This window comes from Pseudonaja textilis, chromosome 1, assembly GCF_049901715.1.
Source record: "Pseudonaja textilis isolate UNSWEBS1 chromosome 1, rPseTex1.2, whole genome shotgun sequence".
Classification (NCBI taxonomy): domain Eukaryota; kingdom Metazoa; phylum Chordata; class Lepidosauria; order Squamata; family Elapidae; genus Pseudonaja; species Pseudonaja textilis.
Genome location: NC_141990.1, coordinates 329,552,171 through 329,578,960, shown reverse-complemented (window position 1 = coordinate 329,578,960; position 26,790 = coordinate 329,552,171). Strand labels below are relative to the sequence as shown.

Here is a 26,790-nt window from a genome sequence, read left to right as displayed (position 1 = left end):
TCAACTCACCCAGAATCGTCCTCTTCTCCATATAATAGATAAGATCCTTCATGTACTTGGAGATGCTCTTGGCATATTTGAGGGCAAAGTCTACCCCTCCATCACACTTCTGAAGGAGCACGTTCACCTCTTCAACTGACAGGCGTGCTGCATCGCATGAAAAGTAGCAAATGAGTGATTATCATCTTATTCTTTTGTTGCCAAAATCTAATTCTGTGCAGCCCTAAAAATAGGCTCATTTCACATGGCTCTTCAGCTAATGTCAAAAGCGACTCTTTCTGAAATTGATAAAAGACTGATTACATCAACATTCTTTTCATGCAGCGGTTTCCAAATACCACAAACAGCATCGTAATGCAACAGCTACTTTTGTAACGCTTAATTGTGTGAGCACTGATGGAGAGCAAGGAAGAAGGATGAAAAGAAAACCTGAGCTCCAAAATGCAAAATATCAGAGAGAACTTTCTGCACAGCTGAGCTGTAGCATTTTCTGCTCAGTTTTAAGTCAGCCCAAAATTGTTGCAGCATGAAATTTGCTGCCTTCCAAGGTAATGGTTGATGTAGCCTAATACATTTTAATTGCCTTTGGTTAGTATCAGAGTAAGGATGAAAAGTTTACTTCAACACTGATATAGCCAAAGATAATTCAAACTCATGTTTCACTTTTGAGCTAAGAATGGAATGAAACTGATGTTATGGAAACAGAGCAGAATTGAGAGGTCGGCAGGACAAGCGTGTGCAATAATTAGGAGCATGAGAAAACATTGAATTATTTTTCTTCTAGGTATGATGGGTAAGCAGTTGGGAGGAAAAAATGGCACTTTCTTTTATATATGATAACAGCAAGATACCCTTGTATGCACAGAAATGGAAAGATTTGCAGATCCCCACAATGGGGTAATAAATTAAACTACTTTAATTAAAGAAAAGACTGTCTCGCTTTGTTTCCATCTGAAAATCACTTTTGGATTCTTTGCTTCAGAAAAAAAATGCTATATTAATTTGGGGATTTGACTATTAGACTTGTTCAGCATTATAGAAATATTGAATGTTACTCAATTTCAGATCAAAAGATTAATATATTTTATGTCTATGGAGATTCTCAGTCACCCAGGTCATGGTTCTCCCAAAGGTGCTTTTTCAAGAGGCAACTGGATTTTCTTTGAAGACATTTCACTTCTCATCCAAGAAGCTTCTTCAGTTCAGACTGGATGGTGGGGGAATGGAAGGATTTATACTCCTTACAGTCAGCTGGTCATTTGCATTCTTTTAGTGAGTCATTAAGGTCACCTGGAGGTTCATCTGTGTCCTCAGGGTCACCTGAGTGGTGCAAATGGTTGTGGAGGCTTCTTGGAATTGTTGAAAGGACTGTGTTGTAGATTGGAGATAGACAATGTCTGATCCCCCCCCCCCCCTCTGTTAAGAGAAGGCTATTCAATTTTGACACAAATGGCCTCTTTGACCCCTCGTTCAAACCAGCGGTCCTCTCTGTCCAAAATGTGGAGTTTGCTCTCTTCAAAAGAGTGGCCTGTGTCTTTTAAATGTAGATGGACTGCTGAATCTAGTCCTGATGTGTTTGTTCTTCTATGTTGTGCCATACCAGCTGTCTGCAAGGAGTATAAATCCTTCCATCCCCCTACCATCCAGTCAGAGCTGAAGAAGTTCTTGGATGAGAAATGAAACATCTTCAATGAAAAAAACAGAAAGTCCAGTTGCCTCTTGAAAAAGCACCTTTGGGACGACGTATCTTACGTTTGCAATTATTGAAAAAAATCCAGATTCTTTTTTATTTTCCTTCTTCCTCTTTTTTTTACACTTTTTCTATTTTTCCTTTTTTAAAATATATTTTATTCTTTATGGAAATTTAATCACACATATTTTTTAAAAAAGAAAAAGCATGAAAATGATATCAACATTATTTTTCTATGTTTCATAAATGCAGAATTCTGTGCAATTCATGAGAAGTCAGTAAGGGAATAAAAATTATAATAAAGATGGTTCTTACCTGAACTGAAATCTTCCCTACCATGCAGCACATCTTCTGCTCCCAAACTTGTAATGCCCCCATATAGATTTTCCACTGACTACAAGTAAGGGGAAAAAAAGTTACTCTTTAAGGACACCTCTATGATGTCAGCTTTCTTATTTTATCCTTGCCAAAGTTTTCCCTTTTTACGGAGACAATAATGCCTTAGTTCTCTTGCTCCGTCAGAAAATGACATAGGTAAAAAAAGTGAATGAAACAAAAACATATGGTTTCCTTGTTCGCCCTGTCCTTCTGAAACAATTTATACTGAAAGATATAAGGGACTCTAAAATTCTTTAGCAGAAACAGTACCTTGGAAATCGTATATTCTTTTTATTTTTTAATTAGTTTATAGTGCCACATGCTACAATTTTCTATAGCTTTTAGTTCCTTAGTCCCAGAACTGGTCCTTCAAATTCCAAGCGGTTGCCATGGTGGCATTGCCAATTAAAGAGCAAAACCTTCTTGTAGGGCAAGGTGGTTGAAGATGATTAAGGGGGAGGATTATACCACTTTAGAGACCTCTCTTCTAAAAAATTGAGTGGGTGGATCTTCTAGCCTTTTTTATTTGTAGGAGCTAGAGCACCAAACTTGGGAGCTTTGGTTGTACCTCAACCAGCAAGATCTATTCCCTGCTCTGAAAGTCACTTATAGTGTTTAAAAAAAGTTGAAAAACAGAAGAACAGGTTGGAAGGAACCTTGGAGGAATTCTAGTCAAGGGGTCTCCAACCTTGGCAATTTTAAGACTTGTGGACTTCAACTCCCAGAATCCCGCAGCCAACCTTGGAATTGAAGTCCACAACTCTTAAAGTTGCCAAGGTTGGAGACGCTTCTTCTAGTCCAACCTCCTGCTCAGGTAGGAAACCCTACACCCATGATGGCAAACTTATGGCACATGTGCCAAAGGTGACACATAGAACCCTCTCTGTGGACACGCACGCAGGCCAGTTAGTCTTCAGGTTTCTGGCGCTCCAGCATGTGTGAAGACCAGCTGGCTGGCACATGCATGAGTACCAGCCAGCTGGTCTTTGGTTTCTGGCACGCGCAAAGGCCAGCTGACCAACGTGCGCATGGACACCGGCCAGCTGGTCTTTGGGTTTGCAGAGCTCCAGCGCGCACGAAGACCAGCTCACCAGCACATGCATATGTAGTGGCCAGCTGCTCTTTGGTTTCCAGTGCTCTGGCACCCATGCACGTGCGCCCACGCGCCTGCGTTCTGGTTTGTGCACTTGATGCCTAAAAGGTTTGCCATCACTGGCCTATACCATTTCAGACAAATGGTTGTCCAATCTCTTCTTAAAAATCTCCAGTGTTGGAGCCTCCACAACTTCTGGAGATGGTTGCACAACAGATGCCTAGAGAAAGACCAGCTGTTCCATCATGATTTAGAACCAAAATGTTTAGTGTTTCTTAGGCCCCAAGAATTATTTGGAATTAGGATACAAAGAAAAAAAAATATTTTTTTTCTCAGCTCAGGATCCTTTTCTTCTGAAATACCAGAGGTTAAACCCACTGCTTTCTCATTCAAAGCAGGACTGTGTCCCTCCCGGGCAATGAACCGAGGGGCTCACCTGATTCAGATCGGAAAGAGGAATTGAAAGGATGGTACTACTGTCCACCTCTCCCATGAGGAATTCAGAGACACTGGAGTGGGGAAGAAAACCAAAACAGGAAAAAAGTTGATATAGTAGGAAGTAACTAACAAGTTAGTAGCAGCAGCCAAAACCATCACTGAGCCTCAGAAAGAGGCTAATAGTGACATTTTGCTTGCCAGTGTTGATTGCACAAACAACACTTGCTCCACTCTTCAACTGTTTGAATTTACAACTCCCCTCATCCCCTATCATAAATGGTAATGGTTGGGGGTGATAGGAAATGTAGTTCTATTTATCAGGAGCTTTGAGGTCTTGTGGTCCAGCATCCTACATCAGATTTATTCTCTATTCAGCATTATAACACAAATGCTACTCAGAATTGCACCATACCAGTAAATGCAAAAATCAGCATCTGAGGCCCCCGGCATTACTATTTTAACTCTCACCAAACAGCATTTTTCTTATTTTTTTAGATTTTTCTTCTAAACATTATATAGAGTAGTGAAACGGAACATTAATGTTTAAAGTATTAGCTTTATCTCTTCATGGGAAAGAAAGAAACTCACACTTATTACTCTTTTTTTTAGAACAGAGGTCTCCAAACTTGACAACTTTTAAGATTTGTGGACTTCAATTCTGGGAGTTGAAGTCCACCAATCTTAAAGTTGCAAATATCTATGGAGATTCTCAGTCATCCAAGTCATGGTTGTATCAAAGCTACTTTTTCAAAAGGCAACTAGTTTTTTTTTGTTTTTCTTTGAAGACGTTTCGCTTTTCATCCAAGAAGCTTCTTCAGCTCGAAGCTTCTTGGATGAGAAGTGAACCGTCTTCAAAGAAAAACAAGAAAAGTCCAGAAAAAGCACCTTTGGGTTAAAGTTACCAAGTTTGGAAATGCCTGTTTTAGAATCATAAGAGTAAGAAGGTGCCATTTAATTCCTCACTGCAGAAATTCCAATTAAATATCTCTAATATTGAGGTTTTTTCCCCCTTTGACTTGGGCTGCTTTTCTATGATCATGATGTTGATGTAATTTGTAAATAGAAGTTTAACAGGATTAAACTACTTGTAAAGAAGTTATGAGGACGTACTATCATGGAGAATTTCAAGCAGAGGCATTTCTTAGATATTTTAACACTGAACTGCTTACATCCAACTAGGACCAGTGAAGAAGAGTGTGAAATGGGTGGTGTCCATAGATGCTCTAATTCTATATTCCGTTATTCTAAAATCTGTTAAGTAACTGTCAGAGTATATTCATGAATTGGAATAGAGCTTGGTAACAAGGTCAGCCAATGAATAGGCATAGCAACTAAGTCAGCCAATGAGGACTGTTTTGGAAACTGAAACTAGAATTAGCCTAGGCTAGAAACTGAAACTAAAAGTAGCCTAGGTGTGGCTTTATATTAAGCTCTGCAGCTATGTTGAGCTCTTGCTTGCCTGCTGAACTAAAGTAAAAGACAAACTAACTTGCTTGCTGAAGACTGGAGCTCTGCTCTGAACTTGCAACATGTTTCTGTCTGAGTTTGCTCCATGTTGGAGAAATCTACAACTGGTTTGTAAAATCTATTTATTATGTTTATAAAGGTGTTAAATGAAGCATCAGCCCTCTGTGTTTATTTTTCTGGCGCTGAATTAACACTGCCAAATTCTGAACAGTAGCCATCAAAAATGGTCTTGGAGATGATATTTTGCTTACGTGCTACTGAAGGAGACTGCAATCATCTCCACGGCCTTTTCAAATTCACGTTTTTCAGCTTCGTTGTTAGACTCATAGTGAAAGCCTAAAAATGCAAATGGAAAAGGAAACCATGACACTCTCCCCAACTCATCAATCTTAAAAGGCATCCTACAGGATACGCAACCTAACTGTAGAGCTGTAGCACAATACTGTACATTTCTGTGTGTTTTCTAATGCTCCCCATGTGGGGGCTGGGGTGGAAAGGAAAAGCGACAAGGCAGCACTTCAGAGCAATACAATAAAATCTTCAGTGTGGGGGAAAAAGAATTATTTAGAAGAATAATTATAGTTTTCCTCTTGTTCTTTTATTTTGCAAAGCGGCAATCTTAACAGGGATTTAAATCTGTCATTTAAATACTTATCCCAGGGGAATTGTACTGATGCAGAATTATAAGTGATCCTTGAGTTACCACCATTCATTTAGTGGCTATTAGAAATTACAAAAGCACTGGAACTTTCTTACTATATAGGTTGGCAGCAGCAAGGCTTCCAAACATGGAAGGACACTTCAATTCCTATCATGAATAAATGGTTGCAGAACAGTGGTGGGATTCAATTTTTTTTTTACTACCGGTTGTCTGGGCGTGGCTTGGTGGCTGTGGCAGGGGAAGGATACTGTAAAATCTCCAGTCAGAGGTAGTATTTGCTGGTTCTCCAAACTACTCAAAATTTCCGCTACTAATTCTCTAGAACTGGTCAGAACCTGCTGAATACCACCTCTGTTGCAGAAGCTGATGGAGTCGGCTGAAATTGCAAAATTGACTATTTTGATTAAAGAAAGAATATAAATACTTTTGTTTCCACATGGAGACCGCTTCTGAACTTTGTGCTTGAAGTGGAACAGAATGAAGCTTTGATTTTGGGTTTTACCAATTAGACTGATGGATCTTTATAGAAATGGCTAGTTTATATTATGATGAAAAAACAAAAAGTTGCGATTTGATGTTAATGCTTTATTTTACTGCAATGGAGAGAGTCGGAAGTCAATGCTGATGCTTCTTTTTCCTAATCCTTCAGAGGTGGTATTCAGCAGGTTCTGACCAGTTCTGGAGAACCGGTAGCAGAAATTTTGAGTAGTTTGGGGAACCGGCAAATACCACCTCAGACTGGCTCCACCGCCATCTATTCTGTGCCTCCTGAGTCCCAGCTGATCGGCTGGGTCTTCTTTTGTTACCCTGCACAGGAGAACGGATCTGGAAAGCAGGTTAGTGGGGTGGGGAGGGAATGGGGATTTTGCAGTAACCTTCCCCTGGAGTTGGGTGGGAATGGAGATTTTACAGTATCCTTCCCCTACCATACCCACCATGCCATGACCATCAAGCCATGCCCACAGAACCGGCAGTAAAAAAAATTTGAATCCCACCACAGTAATCCTTCCTCGCTCTTCTTCCGCCCCTTCCTTCCCACTGTTTTCCTATTTTCTTTTGTATTTTAGATCTTATTTAATCTTATAACTCAATAAAAATGTTAACAATGAGAAGTGACAAAGCAGTGAAAACAATTGACGTATGACTGGTCCTTGCACTTCACAACTGTCGCAATAACCCCATGGGGACATGCTCAAAATTGGGGTGCTTGACGACCAGCATGTAGTTATGACAGTTACAGTATATCTTGTGGTCATTTGCAACCTTCTCAGCAAGCTTTTAACAATCAAAGTCAATGAGGGAAGCCAGATTTGCTTAATGACTGCAGATACACTTAAAAACTGCAGTGAACCACTTAACTTCAGTGGCAAAAAAAAGCCATAAAATCAGGCACAACATTTAACAGCCGTCTTGATTAGAAATGGAAATTCAGCTTCCGATTGGGGTCGTAAGTCGAGGACTAGCTTTATGGAGGAATCTGTTGCAACAGCTATAGCACACTAATTGATTACGCAAAATCAATCCTTGGATCCTAGGGCAGAACCATCCTTGCATGAGTCATTCTTTGATACTGAACCCTCACTCATAATCCCTGGGAAACTGAAATTCACTTAAATTTTTGCTCGAGGGATACACTATCACTCAATTGTCCAGGGTTTTTCTTTCTCCAAAGATCACTATATGGCAGATGTCATGAACATGAAGCTTCTCTCATTTTTGTGGTTAAACTGTTCAGGATACAGGAAACCAAGTCAGCAGCAGAAAACAAACATTTTGGTTCTGCTGAACTGCAGAAGCTGCCATTCTCTGCCTACCACTTCCTCCTCAGCTCCTCCGATATGATTCAGAGCACAAAAAAAGTCAATTCCTTTGATGCCAAGATGAAAAAAGAAAGTGTCTCACCTCTATAAATACTTCTATGTGCCATAGTAAAGACTTATTTTGGCAATTCACAGAATCTTTAGAGCAGGAATGTTCAACCTTGGTCATTTTAAGACTTCTGGACTTCCAACTCCCCAAATTCTAGTCTAGGACATTCCTGCTTTAGAGTCAGAATCTACGGTACTTCAAAATTTTCCAGATTATTCTGGTCACCGCAAGTTTGTTACACCAGATTTAGTCCTTTCTTAAATATATACATTAAAGATTTTATTTCTGAAAAATCTGCGCTATTCAGTTTGGTACAAGAAGGCACCCAACAATTGTTAGTTGTTACTATTGAAAAATAAGAATTGGTTCAAACATCTTATCACTTTTATACTTCTTTTCAGAAAACTAGAAGAACATTTGATTCTTATCTAGGTTGGAATACATCTATGTTTATAAATATTTACAATCTTCAGACCTGAACCTAAATCATTTTTAATTTTAATTTTTATCCAGGTTTGGAGTTGAAGACTGAAAAAGCTAAAATTACCCAAGATATTATAAAGTAAGATGAGCTCCTCTCTCATTTTTTTAAGTTCCATTTTTAATTCCACAAGGAGTATTGCCATTTTAAACACTTTTAAACAACCACCTGATTGATTTTAATTCAAACCATTAAAAATCCAACACCCAAAATTCCAAAGTTCACCAAGCAATCCAAAACTGTTTCTTCTTGCTTCTTTCTTCCACTTTTCCTTTCCAGGGGCTCTGTTATATTGTAACAACTTTCCTCCTTTTGAGGGCTTTGGAGCATCCAAAAGATCTTTATTTTCCCTTTGACACTTTAACTTCAGCTTAAAATTTGCCTGTTTGTGTCAAAGTAGATTAGCACAAATTTCTTACTTGAATCTCTTCTTTTTAGCATTCAAAGCCGATTGTAACTGTCAATTTGGGAAAGAAGAAAAAAAATCATTTTTCTTTTTCCCCTCTCTTCTCCGCCGCTTTAAAAATCTTCTTTTAGGAATAACACTCTTAATAATTTTAGTTTCAAGGTACCTTGCATAGATGTTATCTCTGCTTAGCCCCGTCTGTCGAGCTCTTCCCTTTGTCTTCACTCCTGCACAATCTTGTCAGGTCGGGTTTCTCTTTGAGGTGGCCATTTCTGACCACCGCTACAACCGCCTTCGGGAAAGGGAGTAATACCAAGCCGAGGAGGAGAGGTGCGGCTCCCCTCAACTCCTCTGGGGATCTCCTCCCTCTTTGCCACCTCTACGGGGTGGCTTCAGCGCTGAATCCAGAAGATCGGAGCGCTCTGGTGGCAAGCATGGATTGAAATCGCCCACGATCACGGATTTCAATCCATCCCCGAAGAAGCCCAAACTGAAGAGTCGCAAGAGAGAAGAGGATCCTTTGGCTCACACTTCAATTTTTAGAAATTGAGATTTTAAACTATGAAAACAACAAGAAATGCTTGAAGAACAAGAAGGGCTGGACAAAGAAGAATCCATCTTTAACGATCAAACAATGCAATGTGGGGTAAAATGGAAAAAGAGAGAAAAAGGAGTTAAAAACACAAGATTTGAGGAAACAACTAAAAAAAAGAATAGTTCGAAAAGTAAACATAACATTAGGAAGAAGCCGAAGAGAGGATTACAGAAGGGAGAATCGGGGGAGACACAAAAATGGTGGTGAGAAAAAGAGGGGACAGATGAAAAGGAAAAGAAGTTATAAGGGACAGAAACAGGAAAAAAAGAAACGGGAAACGTATAAGGATTAAAGGTGTTAGCCTATTTAAAAGACACAGAGATAATGGTTAAAATACAAATTAAAAGAGAGGATTCTGCACAGGTACAAGAGATAGTGTTGTTATATTAGAAATAGTAATGAGCAAGAAAATAGGAAACATAGGTGATTAAAGTGAAAGATAAAACTGGTATTGTTATGTAATGGAATGCTTGTTAACAATTAAATGAAATAGAGAAAGGGAATCAAAGTGAAAGAAGAATGGAAAAAAATACTTTAATTGTTTTTAATGATTTATAAAATATAATTGAAAAGAAGTGTGAAAGATTTATAATGAAATCAATATCAGTTGTCAGTATGAATTTGAATAGAATAACCATTTTACTCATTGTTTTTATATATTTTTTCTTTTTTTAGAAGTTAGTGTGTATTTTTAAGGGAAAGTATCAAGCAGAATTCGGTTGACAAGAGTTATATGATATAAAATAGATATTAGAAGCTGAATATTATAATTGTATAACGTATAAATTAAATGTTTAATGAGATTTGAAAGGATAACAATTATAAGATATAAAGGTGACACATTCTAATTGGTAATCATAAGGGAAACTTTGCTTTTTAATGCCTGGAAGGGGAGGGAATTTTCTTTTTTCTTTTCCCTTTCAGGATGATGATGGGAAAAGAATGTATGAAATTGTAAAAGGACAGACAAAAGTACAAGTATAATGACTAGAAAGATATAGAAATTTAGAAAAAGATACGTAATTGAATTAGAAGGGATTGAGATAATTATAAAATAAGGTTGAGGAAATTAAGGGAAGGGTAAATTATTGAGAAATAGATAAAATAGTGACAAGATATGAAATTGAATACAAAGATGAATATGTAATTGAGATTATATCTGTACGGAGATGTGATAACCTGGAATCATGCTGTTCTCTAAAAAAAGATGTTCTATTTTTAATATGTTTTGTGAAAACCCAAATAAAACTTTTACAAATAAATAAATAAATAAAGTAAGTAAGATGAGGTCCAGGATGAAAAAAGGCTTTCTTTCATTTAATTATTACCAATTTTAATAGCATTGATTATTCTTCCATTATGTATTTAATCACATTTCATTTATCACTGTAAAATTATAATTTGGAGATTTGGGGTTGAGCATGCATTTGAAGTTTCATGGTCAAAATGGACTCTGGAATCAATTGTGAACAGAGAAGACTTGTAAGAAACATGGGTAGAATTCATTATGATTAATAGGACGATTCCCCCCACTTAAAACCTTTGGTTTAACTTATTTTGTGCTATCTTTTAAATAGTGTGAATATTCACATTGAAACTGTACATAATTTTTCTCCATTTTCTCCAAATTTTGATGCTTATTCATTTCAAAATTGGACAAGTACATAGTCAGAAAGGGAAGGATTAGGGACCTATATCATCAAACATGGTTCTGCCCATCTTATTCAAATATCTAGGAATGAGTCTTCTGAGAGCTTCAACTCACAAGGTTGTGGGTCAGATGATATCAGACCAGTGGTGGGATTCAAATTTTTTTACTACCGCTTTAGTGGGCATGGCTTGGTGGGCATGGCATTGCTTGGTGGGTGTGGCTTGGTGGTGTGGCAGGGGAAGGATACAGTAAAATCCCCATTCCCTCCTCACTCCTGGAGGAAGGTTACTGCAAAATCCCATTCCCTCCCCACCCCACTAACCTGCTTTCCAGATCCGTTCTCCTGTGCAGAGCTACCACAGAAGACCCAGCCAATCAACTGGAACTCGGGAGGCAGAGAATAGATGGGGGCAGGGCCAGTCAGAGGTGGCATTTGCTAGTTCCCCGAACTACTCAAAATTTCCACTACTGGTTCTCCAGAACTGGTCAGAACCTGCTGAATACCACCTCTGTATCAGATTCTACATTATGGAATATATGCTCTCGATTTTTCAATGAAACTTGAGTTGACCTTTGATCACGTCTTTGGATTACCATCTTCATGTTTTTTTTAACCATATTTTGCAGATATGACCTGCCTATTGCAATGGGCCTTTTACCCATAATGTTTTTGCTTTTTAAAAAATTATTTTAGGGGATGTTTGGAACCTTCTCCTATATTTTTATTGTGTAGCACTCTGAATTGTGCTGCTTGGGTAGCATATAAATACTGTAAAATAAATAAGCAGCAAAAAAAAAACCCCCAGACACATACAGGTAGTCCTCATCTTATCCTTTGTTTAATGACTATTCAAAGTTATAATGGCACTGAAAAAGTGACTTATGACCAATTGTCACACTTATGACCATTGTAGTATCCCCACAGTCACCTGAACAAACTTTGGGTGTTTGGCAACTGGCATGTATTTAGGATGATTGCAGTACCTTGGGGTCCTGGATTATCATTTGCAACCTTTCTAGGGAGCTTCTGACTAGCAAAGTCAATAGCAGAAGCCAGATTTGCTGAATGACTGCATGATTCACTTAATTGTATTGACTCGCTTAAGAATCATGGCAGAAAAAGCTGGTAAAATTGGGTATGGCTCATTTAACAACTGCCTTACTTAGCAACAGAAATTTTGGGCTCAGTTTATTTTATTTATTTATTTATTTGATTTGTCAATCGCTTACAAGGTAATGCATATAAGTATAAACATGAGTAAGGTTATAGGAAATAGGTACAAATAAATGGGGATAAAATTACAGGGATGGTAGGCACGATTTTGTACTTATTGCGTGCCCCTTACAGACCTCTTAGGAATGGGGTGAGGTCAATAGTGGTTAGTTTGAGGTTAAAGAAGTGGGGGTTAGAGGATGTAACAACAGAGCCAGGTAGTGCATTCCAGGCATTGACCACTCTGGTGCTGAAGTCTTACTTTCTGCAATCAAGTTTGAAGCGATTTAGATTGAGTTTGTATTTGTTGTGTGCTGTTGTATCGTTGTGGCTGAAGGTAAAGTAGTCATTGACTGGTAGGACATTGTAGCAGATAATTTTATGTGCTACACTTAAGTCTAACCATAGGTGGCGTAGTTCAAGGTTGTCCAAGCCCAAAATCTCAAGCCTGGTGATATAGGGTATTCTGTTGCAAGCAAAGGAGTGTAGTACTCTTCTCGTGAAATACTTCTGGACTCGCTCGATTGTATTAATGTCTGATATGCAGTGTAGATTCCAGACTGATGAGCTGTATTCGAGTATTGCTGTTACAGTGAGCTCTGGCGCTTGGATCATTTGATATGAGAACTCCAAGGTCCTTGACAGAGTGAAGATCATCAACAAGGTCATTTCTGCCTACTTTGTATTTGGTGTACTGATTTTTTTTACCTATGTGTAGAATTACAATGTGAATACAATGTTGTACTCATAAATTGAGGACTACCTGCATAAAAGTAAATTTACTGTCCAGGAAGAATGAATTAAAATGCAGACCAAACAAATATTTGCTAACATCTCTACTCAGCAATCTAGGGCATACACACTATAATACTAAGGGAACATTTATTCCAGAGGTTATTAATTTGGTTCACAAAATGTGCTAACATTTAATGATTTGTTAACTAGGCCCTAATTTATTGCATCTGCATGCACACTAGGCCACAAGCTGTGGTTTATAAGCCACAACATCTGGATTCACACATTATATTAAATCAAAACCAAGCATATCACATATAGCTCAGGACAGTTGTAAAGCCTGCATATATTCATAATGCTGGGCTCACAGGTTATCTAAAGTATGCCATGTTGACACCGTGAGCATCCTGACCTCCATGGGCAGATGACGCAAATAGCATAATTTGCAACAATCATGTTGTGCAGATTATATAATTCACATCATTTATAGGATGACACTATGACACATAAAATGTTACTTGCCTTCTTTAGGTGCCCTAAAACAAAGAGAGTAGGATACTGAAGTTAAGTGTTTTTCTAACTTGAAAACCTTAAGATCTGTAGATTTCAGCTGGCTGGGGAATTCTGGGAGTTGAAATCCATACATCTTGAAGTGGTCAAGTTTGAAAAACACTACATTGGACATTCTTCCTAGTCATGCTTTAAAGAGCACTGTCAACTCTGAGATTCATCATTGCCATAGAGTTCTGGAGGGAGGAAGTGATGTATTGAATAGCTCTTAGGGAAAAAAAAGAAAAATTATTATGAGTTATTAGTTCAAGGTCACAGAGAGTGGCATAGCAAAGAATTGAGAATGCAGATCATTGGTTCATGTGATTGATGAGGTGTGAAAAAGGAGGTGGAGGTAGGTGGAATTTTGTGGGATGAGCTGGTAGGATTCCAGTACTGAAATTCCACCGGATGATACCAGTCTTTTTTTTTTGTTTTGAATAAATCATTTGAGAATATGTCTGTCTCGGAGTTAATGTTTCAAACGAAGGATTGCTGGAAGTCTGACAAGCACACTCTTAAGGAGTGTGAGATCAAATCCAGGACCAAGCTAAGTTCCTGGTAAGAACATCCCCTCACTGACCTTTGACCCTGGAGATGAGGGTCCCGGCTGCAGTCAAGGTCTCCAAAGTGTTGAGCAGTGGGTACTTGCTAATGACTTGCCGAAGAATTCTTAAGGCTTCTCCAAGACATTCATGGGCGAGTGACCGTCGAGATTCTGGGCCATCTGCAAAAGGAAGAAAAAAATAAAAAAAAATTCAGAGAAGCCCCAGGGCTTTGATAAAACATCTGACTGACTGCGTGACCAACTGTAATAATAACACAACTGCTGATATGAAAGGCAAAAAAGTCCGGATAATGGATGTTACAGAACCTGGAGGGAGCAGAATAAAAGAAAGAACTGGAGAAAAATCACAAAAATACAAAGACCTACAAATAGAAGCAAAACAACCATGGCAAAAGAAAGCCAAGTTAATAATTGTAGGTGCCTTGGCTGCAATCCCAAAAATCTGGAGTGTCTGTTGAATACCATCGGCATTGACAAAATCTACATCAGTCAATTGCAAAAGGCAGCTTTACTTAGAACAGTTTACATCCTGCCATAGTACCTTTAACTCCATCAAACAACATGTGCCTATCCCAGATCCTTGGAAGGGACTCAATAGGTGCACAAAATATGCCAAATTCAATCTAAACATACAGCTGACTGTGCGACAAACCATAATAAAACAACTGTCGACAAGAAAGACAAAGAACACTAGATAGTGGCTGTTGCAGTATTTGGACACAACACAATAGAAATTATCTTTTCTCTCGGGCCAGTTCCATTCTTTCTATGTCCAGTCTTCAGCTCCTGTTTTTTGGAATTCCTCAGAGCTCCATTCTCTATTTACTATTGAAGGGCCACAGGATGAGCTTATCCTTCAGCATGATATTAAGTATTCTCAATATCCTGATGATACTCAATTGTTTATCTCTGTCTCTGGCTGGCCCAGGGATGCTGTTTCAGTGCTCTATCATTGCCTGAAAACTGGGATAGTTCTGGATAGGGAAGGATAGATTTCAACTCAACCTGAGTGTTTCGGGCCCCTTAAGGTCCAGATCCAGAGAATTTCCAACTTTGGTTGTGACTGGGGCTGCATTACCCCACTGACAGCCTGTGATTTGAACTCACAACTCTCCTTGAACAGCAGGTGGCAGCCGTGTCCAAGAGGGCGTTTGCAGAACTCCATCTTGTATGCCAGCTGCACCTGTTTCTGATCTGAGAGTGCTCTAAATAGTCACTCCTGCCTTGGTTATCTCCCAGAGGGATTTCTCCAAAGTACTGTACATGGGGCTACCCTTGAAGACCTTCTGAAAGCTGCAACTGTTCCAGAATGCAGCAGTGCACATAATAATGGCCATGGATGCACCTTAGTAATCCCTATTAGGGGGAGTTGCACTGGTTCTTGATAGCCTTCTAGATGTAATTCTTTTTTTAAAGTATTTATTGATGTTTTTAATAAACATAGTACTGTACAGGTGATTCTTGACTTATGACCGGTTGCTTAGTGACTATTTGAAGTTATGACATACCCTCAAAAAGGTACTTACAACCCAGATGGTGATGGTTCTGATGGTGTTTGGGGCACTCAGCAACTGGGCCTCATGTATGGCTCTTTGCAACGTCCCATGGTCTTGTGACCTGCCCCCCCCCCCCCAGTTATGATGTTTTCTTTACTGGAAACTAGTATTTACTTTTAGTTTTCAGCAGAAAATGCCCATTACAGAAAGTGAATTTGCTTAATGGCCACAGCGTTCACTTAACTGCAGGTTCACATAAGAACCATGGTAATTCGCTTAGCAATCATGGTGATTCACTTAACAACCATGGTGATTTACTTAACAGCCATGGTGACTTAATAACCACTGCAAAATTGTCATAAAATCAAGCCCTTCCTGTGCTTTTGCCACCAACACAGCTTATGACCCTAATGGGTAAACTCCATTACAATTGTAAATAGGTGACTACCTGTAAAAACTTAACCTAATTTAAAAAATGAACGAGAAGAAAAAAGAAAAATTCAGAAGATGCAGAAAAACTATTCTATCCTGGTTCAGTAAAAAAAATTCCATTAGGAGTCACCAGAAATATCAAACAAATAGTTTCTCCTTGGTCAAATAGTCCAACTTTATATTCCTTCTTTTTGCACTACATAATCTTGACGTTTAAATCATTCCAATGGCATTGCAGGATTTGATCTTTCTTGATTCTTTGGTATTTTAAAGATGCTTCAAAGCTTTCAACAGACCTTGTCTAGGATTTTTGTCTCAGTTGTTCCATGTCCAAAAGCTTTTCTTAATTTGTCTTTTGAACTTCTATTTTAGTAATCTCAAATCTTCGTTATTTTCCATACCTTCAACCTCTCTTAGGCTTATGTCAGCTACAATTTTTACAAAACTTTTCTCATTGTCTTCTAAAAGTTTATCCATTAAAATTTACATCCTTTCTGAGATATTAGTTATTAATGCAGATAGTCCGTGACATATAACCTCAATTGAGCCCCAAACTTTTGATATTAAGAGAAACATTTATTAAGTGAATTTTGCCTCTTTTTTATGATGTTTCTTGCCTCAGTCGTTAACTGAACTGCTGTGGTTGTTAAGTTAGTAACAGAGTTGTTAAGTGAATCTGGCATCCCCATTGATTTTACTTGGAAGAAGGTTGCTAAAAGTGATCACACAATCCTGGGACACTCCAACCGTCATAAATATGAATCAGTTACCAAGCATCTGAATTTTGATCATGTGACCATGGAGATGCTGCAATGGTTGTAAGGGTGAAAAATGGTCATAAGTCACTTTTTTCACTTCACAACTACAGTGATTCATTTTAGGACAAAAGTCATAAACTCACTTTGCTTTGTAACAGAAAGTCTGGTCCCAATTATGGTCATAAGCTGAGGATTACCTGTACTTTTTTTTAGTGTCCACCCAATAGTTTGGAGTAAACCTCTTACAATATCCTGATGGTGGCCTTATAGACTGAGGTGGGTGAGAATTGTAAGATCTCTAATTTTCTTTCCTTTCTTTCTTCCTTCCTTCCTCCCTTCTTTCTTCACTCACTCACTCTCTCCTTCTACGCTACCCCCTCCCTTCCTCTCCTCTCCTTTCCTCATTGTAGAAAACAAAACATATTTTTAAAAATGCAATTTTTTAAAAGGTACCCCAGGGATGATAGGGTAAGGAGGTTCTATGGCACATCCTGCTTCTGTTTTAAACGTTCAAAAGCATTTTGCGCTGGCCCATACTTACAACTCTGAGGAAGTGTATGTTTGAGTTGAATGCAAAGAGCACCCAAAACTGGGTAAATGAGTATTAGACCAAGGTCTACAGCTGGTTTGCACAATACAGTTGGTGATGGTTAATTTAATCCACAATTATTAGCCTAATTCATGGCTCTGCTCCTCACCACTCCCTTCCCTTTGGCTTCCCTTCCCTTTGTATCAGTCTACAATCCGTCTCCACAAAGTCTAAGGTGAGAAGGACAGAATAAGCCAAGCCTGTGCACTGGTGCACCCATGGAAGATTTATCAGGGCGCTGCCAGCTGTCACAGCGTCCTGTAAACAGGAAAGGCAGACAAATGAAAAGGCAGAAAAGACAGGAAATGGCATTTTTCCATCCTTCTGCCTGCTTTGACATGTCAACTGATTTGGGAGCATGGCTAACCAAACCATTGTGAAATCAGCTGATGTCATCCATCATAAAGGCTTTTCCCATGAAGCAATATTCCCGGGTCTTCCATCCCAATATGAAAGGCAGAATTTTTATAAGGCAGATGCTCTGCGCTGAATGAATTAGACTGCTTGTAAAAGCAGAGCGTAAAGCAAGACCTTACGCTCTGCTACAAGGGCCTTAGAAATAGGCAAAGGGAAAACTCTTTAACTGCTGTTTGCAAAGTGGGGATAATTGCAGAATACCTGCCAAGTGATTGCAATTATTATGGATAAGTCTATAGAACTATCTCCTTATGCATGCTTGCTTAAACTCTCCATTTTGTACAAAATATGATGCATTAATTAAGCCTGCTATTAATTTCTAATCCCACCACTGCAAATTACCATGTGTTGAAGAAACAGCACAGCCTTCCAATCTTTGTGCAATTTAAGCATATCGGTGCATCACAATTTTCTTTAGATATGTTTGTTCAATGCAATTATGCTTAACTTAATCATGGTTTACTCCAACAGTTCTCAAACATTTTGGTTTCAGGACCCCTTTATGTTGCAAAAAAGTATGGAGAACTTCAAAGGGTTTCCGCCCTAACTACTGCAATCTATTATATTACGGTTACTTTTTACAGTGTTTTATCATTGCAGATTAGGTTTCCCCAACCTGTCACCCTTCATGAGAGCCAGTATTGCTAGGGATTAAGGCACCAAGCTAGAAGGCAGGAGAATGTGAGTTCTAGTCCTGCTTTAGGCCTGAAAGCGGCTGAGTAATTTTGGGACAATCATCAGGAGACTTGGAGTTCTAGTCCCACTTTAGGCATGAAAACCAGCTGGATGACTTTAGGCCCATCATCAGGAGATTGAAAGTTCTAGTCAGAGGTGGATATTCAGCAGGTTCTGACCAGTTCTGGAGAACTGGTAGCAGAAATTCTGAGTAGTTCGGAGAACCAACAAATACCTCCTCAGACTGGAAATTTTACAATATCTTTCCCCTGCCATGCCCACCAAGCCATGCCCACAGAGCCGGTAGTTTAAAAAAAACTTGAATCCCACCACTGGTTTTAGTCCCACTTTAGGCATGAAAGTCAGCTGGGTGACTTTAGGCCTATCACCAGGAGACTGAAAGTTCTAGTCCTAGGCATGAAAGTCAGCTGAGTGACTTTGGGCCAATCACCAGCAGACTTGGGCCAGACACACACACACACACACACGCACACACACACACACCTCTATCTATCTCTCCCCTAATTCATCTCATAGAGTTGTGAGGAAAATAGGGACGAGTATTTAAGTATGCTTACTGCCTTAAGTTATTTCTAAAAATAATAAAGGTTGGATATAAATAAATAAAAATATAAGGATTTTCTGTTGAGAATGTTGGGAATTCTGGCAGCAAAGTTCTGGGAGACACCAATTTGGACCAGGCTGTGGATGCATTGGCAACAAAATGTATGTGTTGGGGGGAAGTAAAATGCAAATTAACTAAAAATTATAGCAGCTGCTTTCAGACCCTCATGGAGTGTCAAGTCATGAGCTTGGTCCCTAACTCATGGTTACTGTACATGCGCGTGCAATATTACTCACCCTCCTGCAATACAACATCCTTCAGCTTCTCCAGCCGCTCTGCAAAACAAGCCACGTCAGCGAGCAGTTGTGAAATTTCCTCTGCTTCGGCTAGACTCCCTTCGCTGATTTCATTGGGACTATAGGAACTGAGGGGCTTGTGAGCTTTGGCAAGACCTCTGGGAATAGCAGGTGACAGAGGGAATCCTGCTGCACTGGCATGGCGGCTGAGACTTGTGGGACGCTTCAGCGTAGCTGCGGTGGCCGATGAAGACAAATCCACCAGGCTGGAAGTTGATACATCCAGGCAATCTCGCCGTGGAAGCTCCTGGGAGAAGAATCAAAACCATTTTGATTACTGAGAGAGTTGAAGTGGAGGGTGGTGTAGGAGAAGGAGTGGCAGAACCTGGGAGTGAGGGTGGAGTTAAAAGAGGAATCAGCCTAGAATCCCTATATAGTCACAAGCAGATCAAGTCCAACATTCCTTGAATTCCATTCCTTGAATTCCATCTAACTCCAGGCAGGAGTAAAAAAATTATGTGCTGAGGTATGATTAGCAATAAATCAGTTTAATTGGATTTTCATGTGCAGACCTGGTCTTTCATACCTGACATACCATTAGGGATTGCATCAAGGTTCTCTTTGAAAATGCAACAAAGCAGGGATTGCATATATGTATTTGGTATGCTGCATTTTATTGATGTGGAAGGCTATATGTGTACATACCAATAAAGCAATGAACAATCATTATGCAACTATGCCTAAGTTACATCATGACTATTTTATTGCAGATTTACAGGTAGTCTTTGATTTACAATGGCAACTGAGCCCAAAATTTCTGTTGCTAAGCATGGCAGTTGTTAAATGAGTTGCATCGCCGGAATCCTGACACTCATTTTACTGGCATGCCATTTTTGCTATAGTTGCTAAGCAAATCACTGCAGTTCTTAAGTGAATCATGGAGACATTAAGCGAATCTGGTTTCCCCCATTGACTTTGCTTGGCAGAAGCTAGCTGGGAGAGTTACAAAAAGCAAAAGCACCGCTTCATAATGCTTTACAGTCCCCTCTAAGCGTTTACAGAGTCAGCTTATCGCCCCCAACAATCTGGGTTCTCATTTTACCCACCTTGGAAGGATGGAAGGCTGAGTCAACTTTGAGCCAGTCAGAATCAAACTGCTGGCAGTGAGCAGGATTAGCCTGCAATACTGCATTCTAAGCACTGTGCCACCACAGCTCAAATGGTTATCACATGACCCCAGAACAGTGGAAATGTCATAAATACATAGATCACATGACCATGGAGATATGCTGCAATGGTCATAAGTGTGAAAAACAGTCATAAGTCCCTTTTTTTCAGTGCTGTTGTAACTTTGAATAGTCACTAAATGAATGGTTGCAAGTCGAGGACCTGTAGTAGTATCAGTAAAAAAGGAAGGAGGCAAGTAAACCAAAGGAGTAGATCACTGCAACAAACAATGAAATTCCAATACTGCAGATAGAATTAGTACTCAACATGGCAGGTGCGCTAGCCTCCTCCATAAATGGGGAAAATTCTTCTCTTTGAAAATGTAGCTGCGGTGCTTCAAAGCAGACAGCGTGGCATATTGTGGAACAGTGCCTTTTGCACGCATATTAGGGAAACCCCAGGACTTTCTGTAGCCAACTCCATCATGTATTGACTATATAAATAGTTTACCTTTGAATTTATAAATAGAATAAATAATCTCATATTTGCACACTGAGAATGTAACTGTGATGTGATTTTTAACATTCTTTTTGCCATACTCTAAATCAATGCCAGGGACTGGTTCCATGGAGAGATTTTTCCGCGGACCGGAGGAGATGTGATTTCGCGTGCTACCTGCATCCTACCAGATGGGGCTTCGTTTGTTTGCATGGATTTGTTGCTGGCATGCCATGGACTGGGGTTTGGAGACCCCTGCTCTAAATAAATGAATACTGCAGATAATCTTAGAAATGATTCTAGGTAGACTTTCTGGGAAGTGAGCACCAAACCCAAAGACAATGGAACTTGCAATGATATCAGTCTTATTTTAAAGAATTTTCATTATTTTCATTGCAAAAGAACTAGAAGAAGGCCTGCATTAAAAAAATACACTTTTCATATTTTCCAATTTTGGGTAGGCAGGGAGCACAATTGTTATTCAATTGTTTTGAATATCTTATCCATTGTAACCTATGGGGAAGATACTACAGATTACAGATTAACAGAGTTGGAAGGGACTTTGCCAGACCATTTAGTTGGGTGATCAATCCCCCAGAAACTTCCTCCTTAATTCTGTGATTTATTGCAGATCATTCTATGGTGCTTCCAGGCTGAATGTACAGAGAGGCACTTTTGGGCAATATCTGTTGCACTTCTACGGGTGGAAACAAACAGCACAATGCTGTTGAACTTTAACAATATTAAGACAACATTCTCAAAACAGGTTAGTTTACAGGAAAATGGTCCGGCTATATTGTGATCCATCATACTGTGAAAAAAAACAGCTGTCATCCTAGTCAGAAACTATCATAGCGTTTTCAAAAGGCAAAGCATTTTACACCAATCAGCAATTGTGCCTTGTTAATATAGGTAGAGTGTTTATTTAGTTGTGCGAACTCATCCCGAATATTGTATCATTTGAAATCCCATCATTCAACCCAAAACTTCTGCTTTGATGTACCAGAACAAGGAAGACATTTTTTAGTTGGCCTTCCTGGAAACCTTTGGCTGTGAGTTTGCGTTTCACCTTTAACATGAAACAATGCTTCATTCGGTTAAGCAATTTGTGGGTTTTCATGACATGCAGAACCATTAAATAATTACTTGGAATAGATATGCACAACAGCCTTCTCTAAAAGTGATTGGCAAGTTTGTGGTTCAGGGCATTGTGCAAATCCAGACTTTGTATATATGAACAGACTTATAACCCACTGTTATTACTGTATTTTAAATTGTTTTGTTTTGTCTAAAGCCAGGGGGCTTTGATTATGCCTAGGACTTTATAGTCACATGGGCAAACATGTCATCAATGTTTCTCAACCTTGGCCTCATTAAGATGGGTGGACTTCAACTCCCAGAAATCCCTAGATACCGTGGTGAAGATGGGTGGACTTCTGCCTTAAGCAGGGGGTTGGATTAGAAGACCTTCAAGGTCCATTCCAGCACTACGTTTTTCTATGTTGTTGTTTTTTAAGATCAGAGGACTATAATGACTAGGGACAGAAAGAACACGGGCAGGGGGATCAACAGTATGGAGAGACAATATCATACCAGTACTGTACTGTTTTCAGCAACTCAGAAATGGGTGGAGAACCTCAGCTACAATTGCTCAAGCGTGTTGCAGTGAGTAAACAGCGGACACAGGCATTTTCGTCACCCACTGAGAAACCACACACCCTTCCCCCTCCGCTCCGTTTGCAAAGCTATAAAATCACTGCCTGATGGGCTTCACACTTTGGACCATGTGACACAATTTACTTAATGAAGGTTTATGGAGTAAGCTGCTAGGGGTTGGGCTGACACAAATGCAAAACTTTGATGTCGCTCTCAATGGTGAGATGGGTGGCATTTATGTTTAATAAACAAATCATGAACCATGGTTCACCAATCCACAGATGCTAACTTCGTACAACAGCAAAGCCCAAAGGAAATAAGCCCCCAATGTGATTTTGCATAATGGTAAAAAATGAACATTTTATCCAATGCACTGCCAAGATGCGTCCAAATCCATCTTGTTATGTTGCTGTAACCTCCATCTCTTGATTATACTATAACTTTAAGAACTGGTGTTAGGTCTGTTTTCTCCTCTCCTCTTTTCCTACTTCTTATTTCTGCATTTTTCTTTTCAGACTTTAAAGCCCAGAGCATAAGCATTTATTTAATACAGGAAGGTTCAACCTTGGCAACTTTAAGACCTGTGGACTTCAACTCCCAGAATTCCCCAGCCAGCCATCATGGTTGGGGAATTCTGGGAGTTGGTCCACAAAATATTGCCAAGGTTGGATACCCCTGATTTAATGTAATGGTATGCTGTCATAAACTATACAGATTAAGCTCATAAATCTATAAAATGCGGTAGTAGACAAAGCAAGAATGAGCAACAATAAATGAGACAATCACACCTTAGTCCTCCCATGCCGTTGGAAACATGTTTCATTTTTGGAATGCCTATAATGAGGGCGCTAATCTGCTTTTGAGAGGGCATCTATTCCAAAATAGAGGGGCCATAACAGAAAAGTAGCATCTCCAAGTTCCTGCCCAAATTCACCTTACAAAACCATTAAATTTTACCACAAATTTTTGTCAGGCTGGGTAATGTGTGTGGAAAAGACCTTGGGAGAATAGACACTGCCAAGAGAATGGTCAGATAAGAGACAGCATAGCCCACAACCCATAGTAGATGGGAGAAGAAGCTCAGAAGAGACCCTCCCTAGTTTCTCAGGCTGTAGGAAATTGAGGGGGGCGGGGAGAGATTGTACTTTCAGACTTGCAAGATTCTGTTAGTACTTTCAGTCTTACAACCATTCATTTAAGTGACAACAATACTGAAAAAGGCAGTGGTGGGATTCAAATTTTTTTACCACCGGTTCTATGGGCATGGTTTGGTGAGTGTGGCGTGCCTTGGTGGGCGTGGCAGGGGAAGGATACTGCAAAATCCCCATTCCCTCCCCACCCCACTAACCTGCTTTCCAGCTCTGTTCTCTTGTGCAGGGCAACCAAAGAAGACCCAGCCAATCAGCTGGGACTTGGAAAGCAGACAATAGATGGGGGCGGGACCAGTCAGAGGTGGTATTTGCCGGTTCTACAAACTACTCAAAATTTCTGCTAGTGGTTCTCCAGAACTGATCAAAATCTGCTGAATACCACCTCTGGAAAAAGGGATTTATGACCATTTTTCACATTTACGACCATTGCCACAACCCCGGGGTCACGTGATTAAAATTTAGAAGCAACTGACTCATATCTATGAGGGTTGAAGTGTCCCTGGGTCATGTGATCCCCTTTTGCAACCTTTTGACAAAGTCAATGGGGAAGCCAGATTCACTTAACAACTGTATTACTAAATTAACAGCTACAGCGATTCACGTAACAACTGTGGAAAGAAAGGTCAAAACATGCGGCAGGAATCACTTGACAAATGTCTTGCTTAACAACAGAAATGTTGGGCTCAATTGTAGTCGTGCGTTAAGGACTACCTATATAATTTTACAATGAAGTAGAATTAGCTGATCCATATGTGATTCTTATCTGGTTTACCCTGCAAGGATCACTGGTTGCTTTTATATGGAAAACAGAGTATCTGCAGGCATTCAGAAAAGTCAAGAGAATGGCTGCACCCCTTTTTATGTGCATCCCAGTTGCAATATCCTAGCCCACATCCTGACATTTTTAACCCACCCATGGATGCCCTGAAGAAAGTTGTTCCGATGAAACCTAAAATCTGAGCCATATAGAATATATGTATGTATGTATGTATGTATGTATGTACGTACGTACACAATACAGAAGCCTAATGATGGCAGATGAGATTCTGCCGAAATGTTGCTACAACTTTAAAAGCACAACTATAATGACGTGGGAAAATACCCGAACAAAGTTGAATGCCATACATGTAAGTACCCGCGAAAACTTAAGAAAAAATAAACACACACACACACACACACACACACATTATATTATGGATTATACATTAAAACCAACCAACGTCTTCACTGCAGTGTGTTATAGATACTTTTTTATATTTGTAATGTGCTGTCATTTCAGCTAAGATTATTGAAACCTGTTTTTTTCAGCATACTTTTGAGAGAAAAAGAGAGGAACTGAGAAGATTCATCCTGTATAGTTTATGATTTACATAGGTTTTTATTATTCATTAGCATAGGAATATTTTATTATGTAATACAGCTCTGTTTATTTGTCTGGTTGTTTTTTTTTGCTATTTTAATCTTGCTTACACATAGTAGAATTGTAAGCCAGCTGGCTAATGCTGGAGCAACTAATAAAATGAAATAAAATACACATCCAGGCAAAAGCATTTCAAAGAAACCAAGTTAAATAGGCCGCCATTTATTATTTACTTCCTGCTAACAAGGTTAAGACTGTATAAAGCCGTGATGGCAAACCTATGGCAAGCATGTCAAGAGATGGCATGCAGAGCCCTCTCTGTGGGCACGTGAGCCATCGCCCCAGTTCAACTCCACCATGCATGTGCACACGCGCCTCCTGCCGGCCAGCTGGTCTTCAGGCCTCTGCCACGCATGTGCGGGGGATGGGGCGCATGTTCCGTGGACACACGCATATTACATTTTGGCAATGCGCGTCCACGCTTTGGACACTCGGTGCTGAAAAGGTTAGCCATCACTAGTATAAAGGAATTTATTCAGAGCCTTATTCCCTGCAACTTCTATCATCCCAAGTCAGCACAGTAGTTGAGAATGATGGAAATTATAATCGAACATATGTGAACCACACCAGATGCTACAACCCTCAAAAGCTTATACATGCATTCACCACATATGAACAGTGGTGAGAATCATTAATTACCGTTATGGATCATAACTAAGCCACAACTTGCAAATAAACTATAGTTGGCTGGGTTTGCATGTATCACAAATCTAATTAATTTATTATTGTGGTTATTATCCAGCACATAAATCATTGCACCATTGTTTACAAATTACATTCTCTTAGATTCGCAGCACACTGTAATGAAATGTGGGGATGACATTGGGGGATGAGGAGAAAAAACTGCTGCCATTGAAACTATCAGACAAGAGACCCAGAAGCCCCCAGTAGTTTAATGGTCAGAGGAAGATACTTAGGACAGGCCCACCCTAACAGGTCAAGCAGTTAAAAGTGAGAGTGATATTTTTTTGTCTCTAGATTTTTTGACTCTCTTAATGTAGCCTTTTAATAAAGTAAAATTAGTTTGTCTTATATTTCCTGTCTGATTTATACTTGGGTAGGCTGACACATACATACGGAGGGAAAAAACACTCTGTATAAAGCAGTATTTCTGAACCTCAGCAACATATGTGGAATCAGCTGGGGAATTCTGGGAGTTGAAGTCCATCCATCTTAACATTGCTGAGGTTGGAAAAATGTACAGTAAGGGTTTAGTGTAAGGTGTGAACCCAACTGGGGCCACCAGGTTGGGGATGTGAATCCCGTTCACTCCCATCCCATCTCAAGGGAGACATACTTTCCTAAACATTTGCTTGCATACAATAATCCCTTTGCCTAAAGCTACCATATCTGGATTGAAAAAAATCCAGATTACTGACTGGCAGCAAAACTTTAAAAAATTGCTGTTTTCTAATATTTTTGAGGGTTTTTGTTTGTTTCTCTTAACAGCAAATCTTCTTAGCGAATAGCACTTGATATTTCTGCAAAACCAAATGCTTCGGATATTCTCTCTTATGTCCAAAAGCGCTTAATTAAGGCTCACTCCACTGTACTTTTGGTAGTGAACATGTTGTGGGCCAAGATTGCCTCTGATCAATCTGAGGTAAAGAATACTTTATTTTTATTTTTTTATTTTATTTTATTTATTTTGTCAAACATGTATTAGGTAACAGATATAAGTATAAACATGATTCTTAATATATGAAATAGATATGAATAAAAAGGAAACATTAGGACTGGGACGGTAGGCATGTTGATGCACTTATGAACGCCCCTTACAGACCTCTTAGGAATGGGGTGAAGTCAACAGTCGACATTCTAAGGTTAAAGTTTTTGGGGTTTGGGAAGAGTCAGGTAGTGTATTCCAGGCATTGAC

The 26,790-nt window shown here is 39.4% G+C and overlaps 1 protein-coding gene across 3 annotated transcripts in view; it reads right to left on the bottom strand.

The window, feature by feature from the left end:
• Positions 1–26,790, bottom strand: part of ARHGAP45 (Rho GTPase activating protein 45) — a 59,471-nt gene that overhangs the window by 22,284 nt on the left and 10,397 nt on the right. For all 3 annotated transcript variants that reach the window (XM_026698930.2, XM_026698931.2, XM_026698928.2), the window contains exons 2-7: positions 19,023–19,329; positions 13,810–13,953; positions 5,318–5,402; positions 3,598–3,670; positions 2,006–2,084; positions 10–147 (exon numbers count right to left, since the gene is read on the bottom strand). In XM_026698930.2, the coding sequence (XP_026554715.2) occupies positions 10–147; positions 2,006–2,084; positions 3,598–3,670; positions 5,318–5,402; positions 13,810–13,953; positions 19,023–19,329 (826 nt within the window). The remainder of the gene's footprint in view (positions 1–9; positions 148–2,005; positions 2,085–3,597; positions 3,671–5,317; positions 5,403–13,809; positions 13,954–19,022; positions 19,330–26,790) is intronic.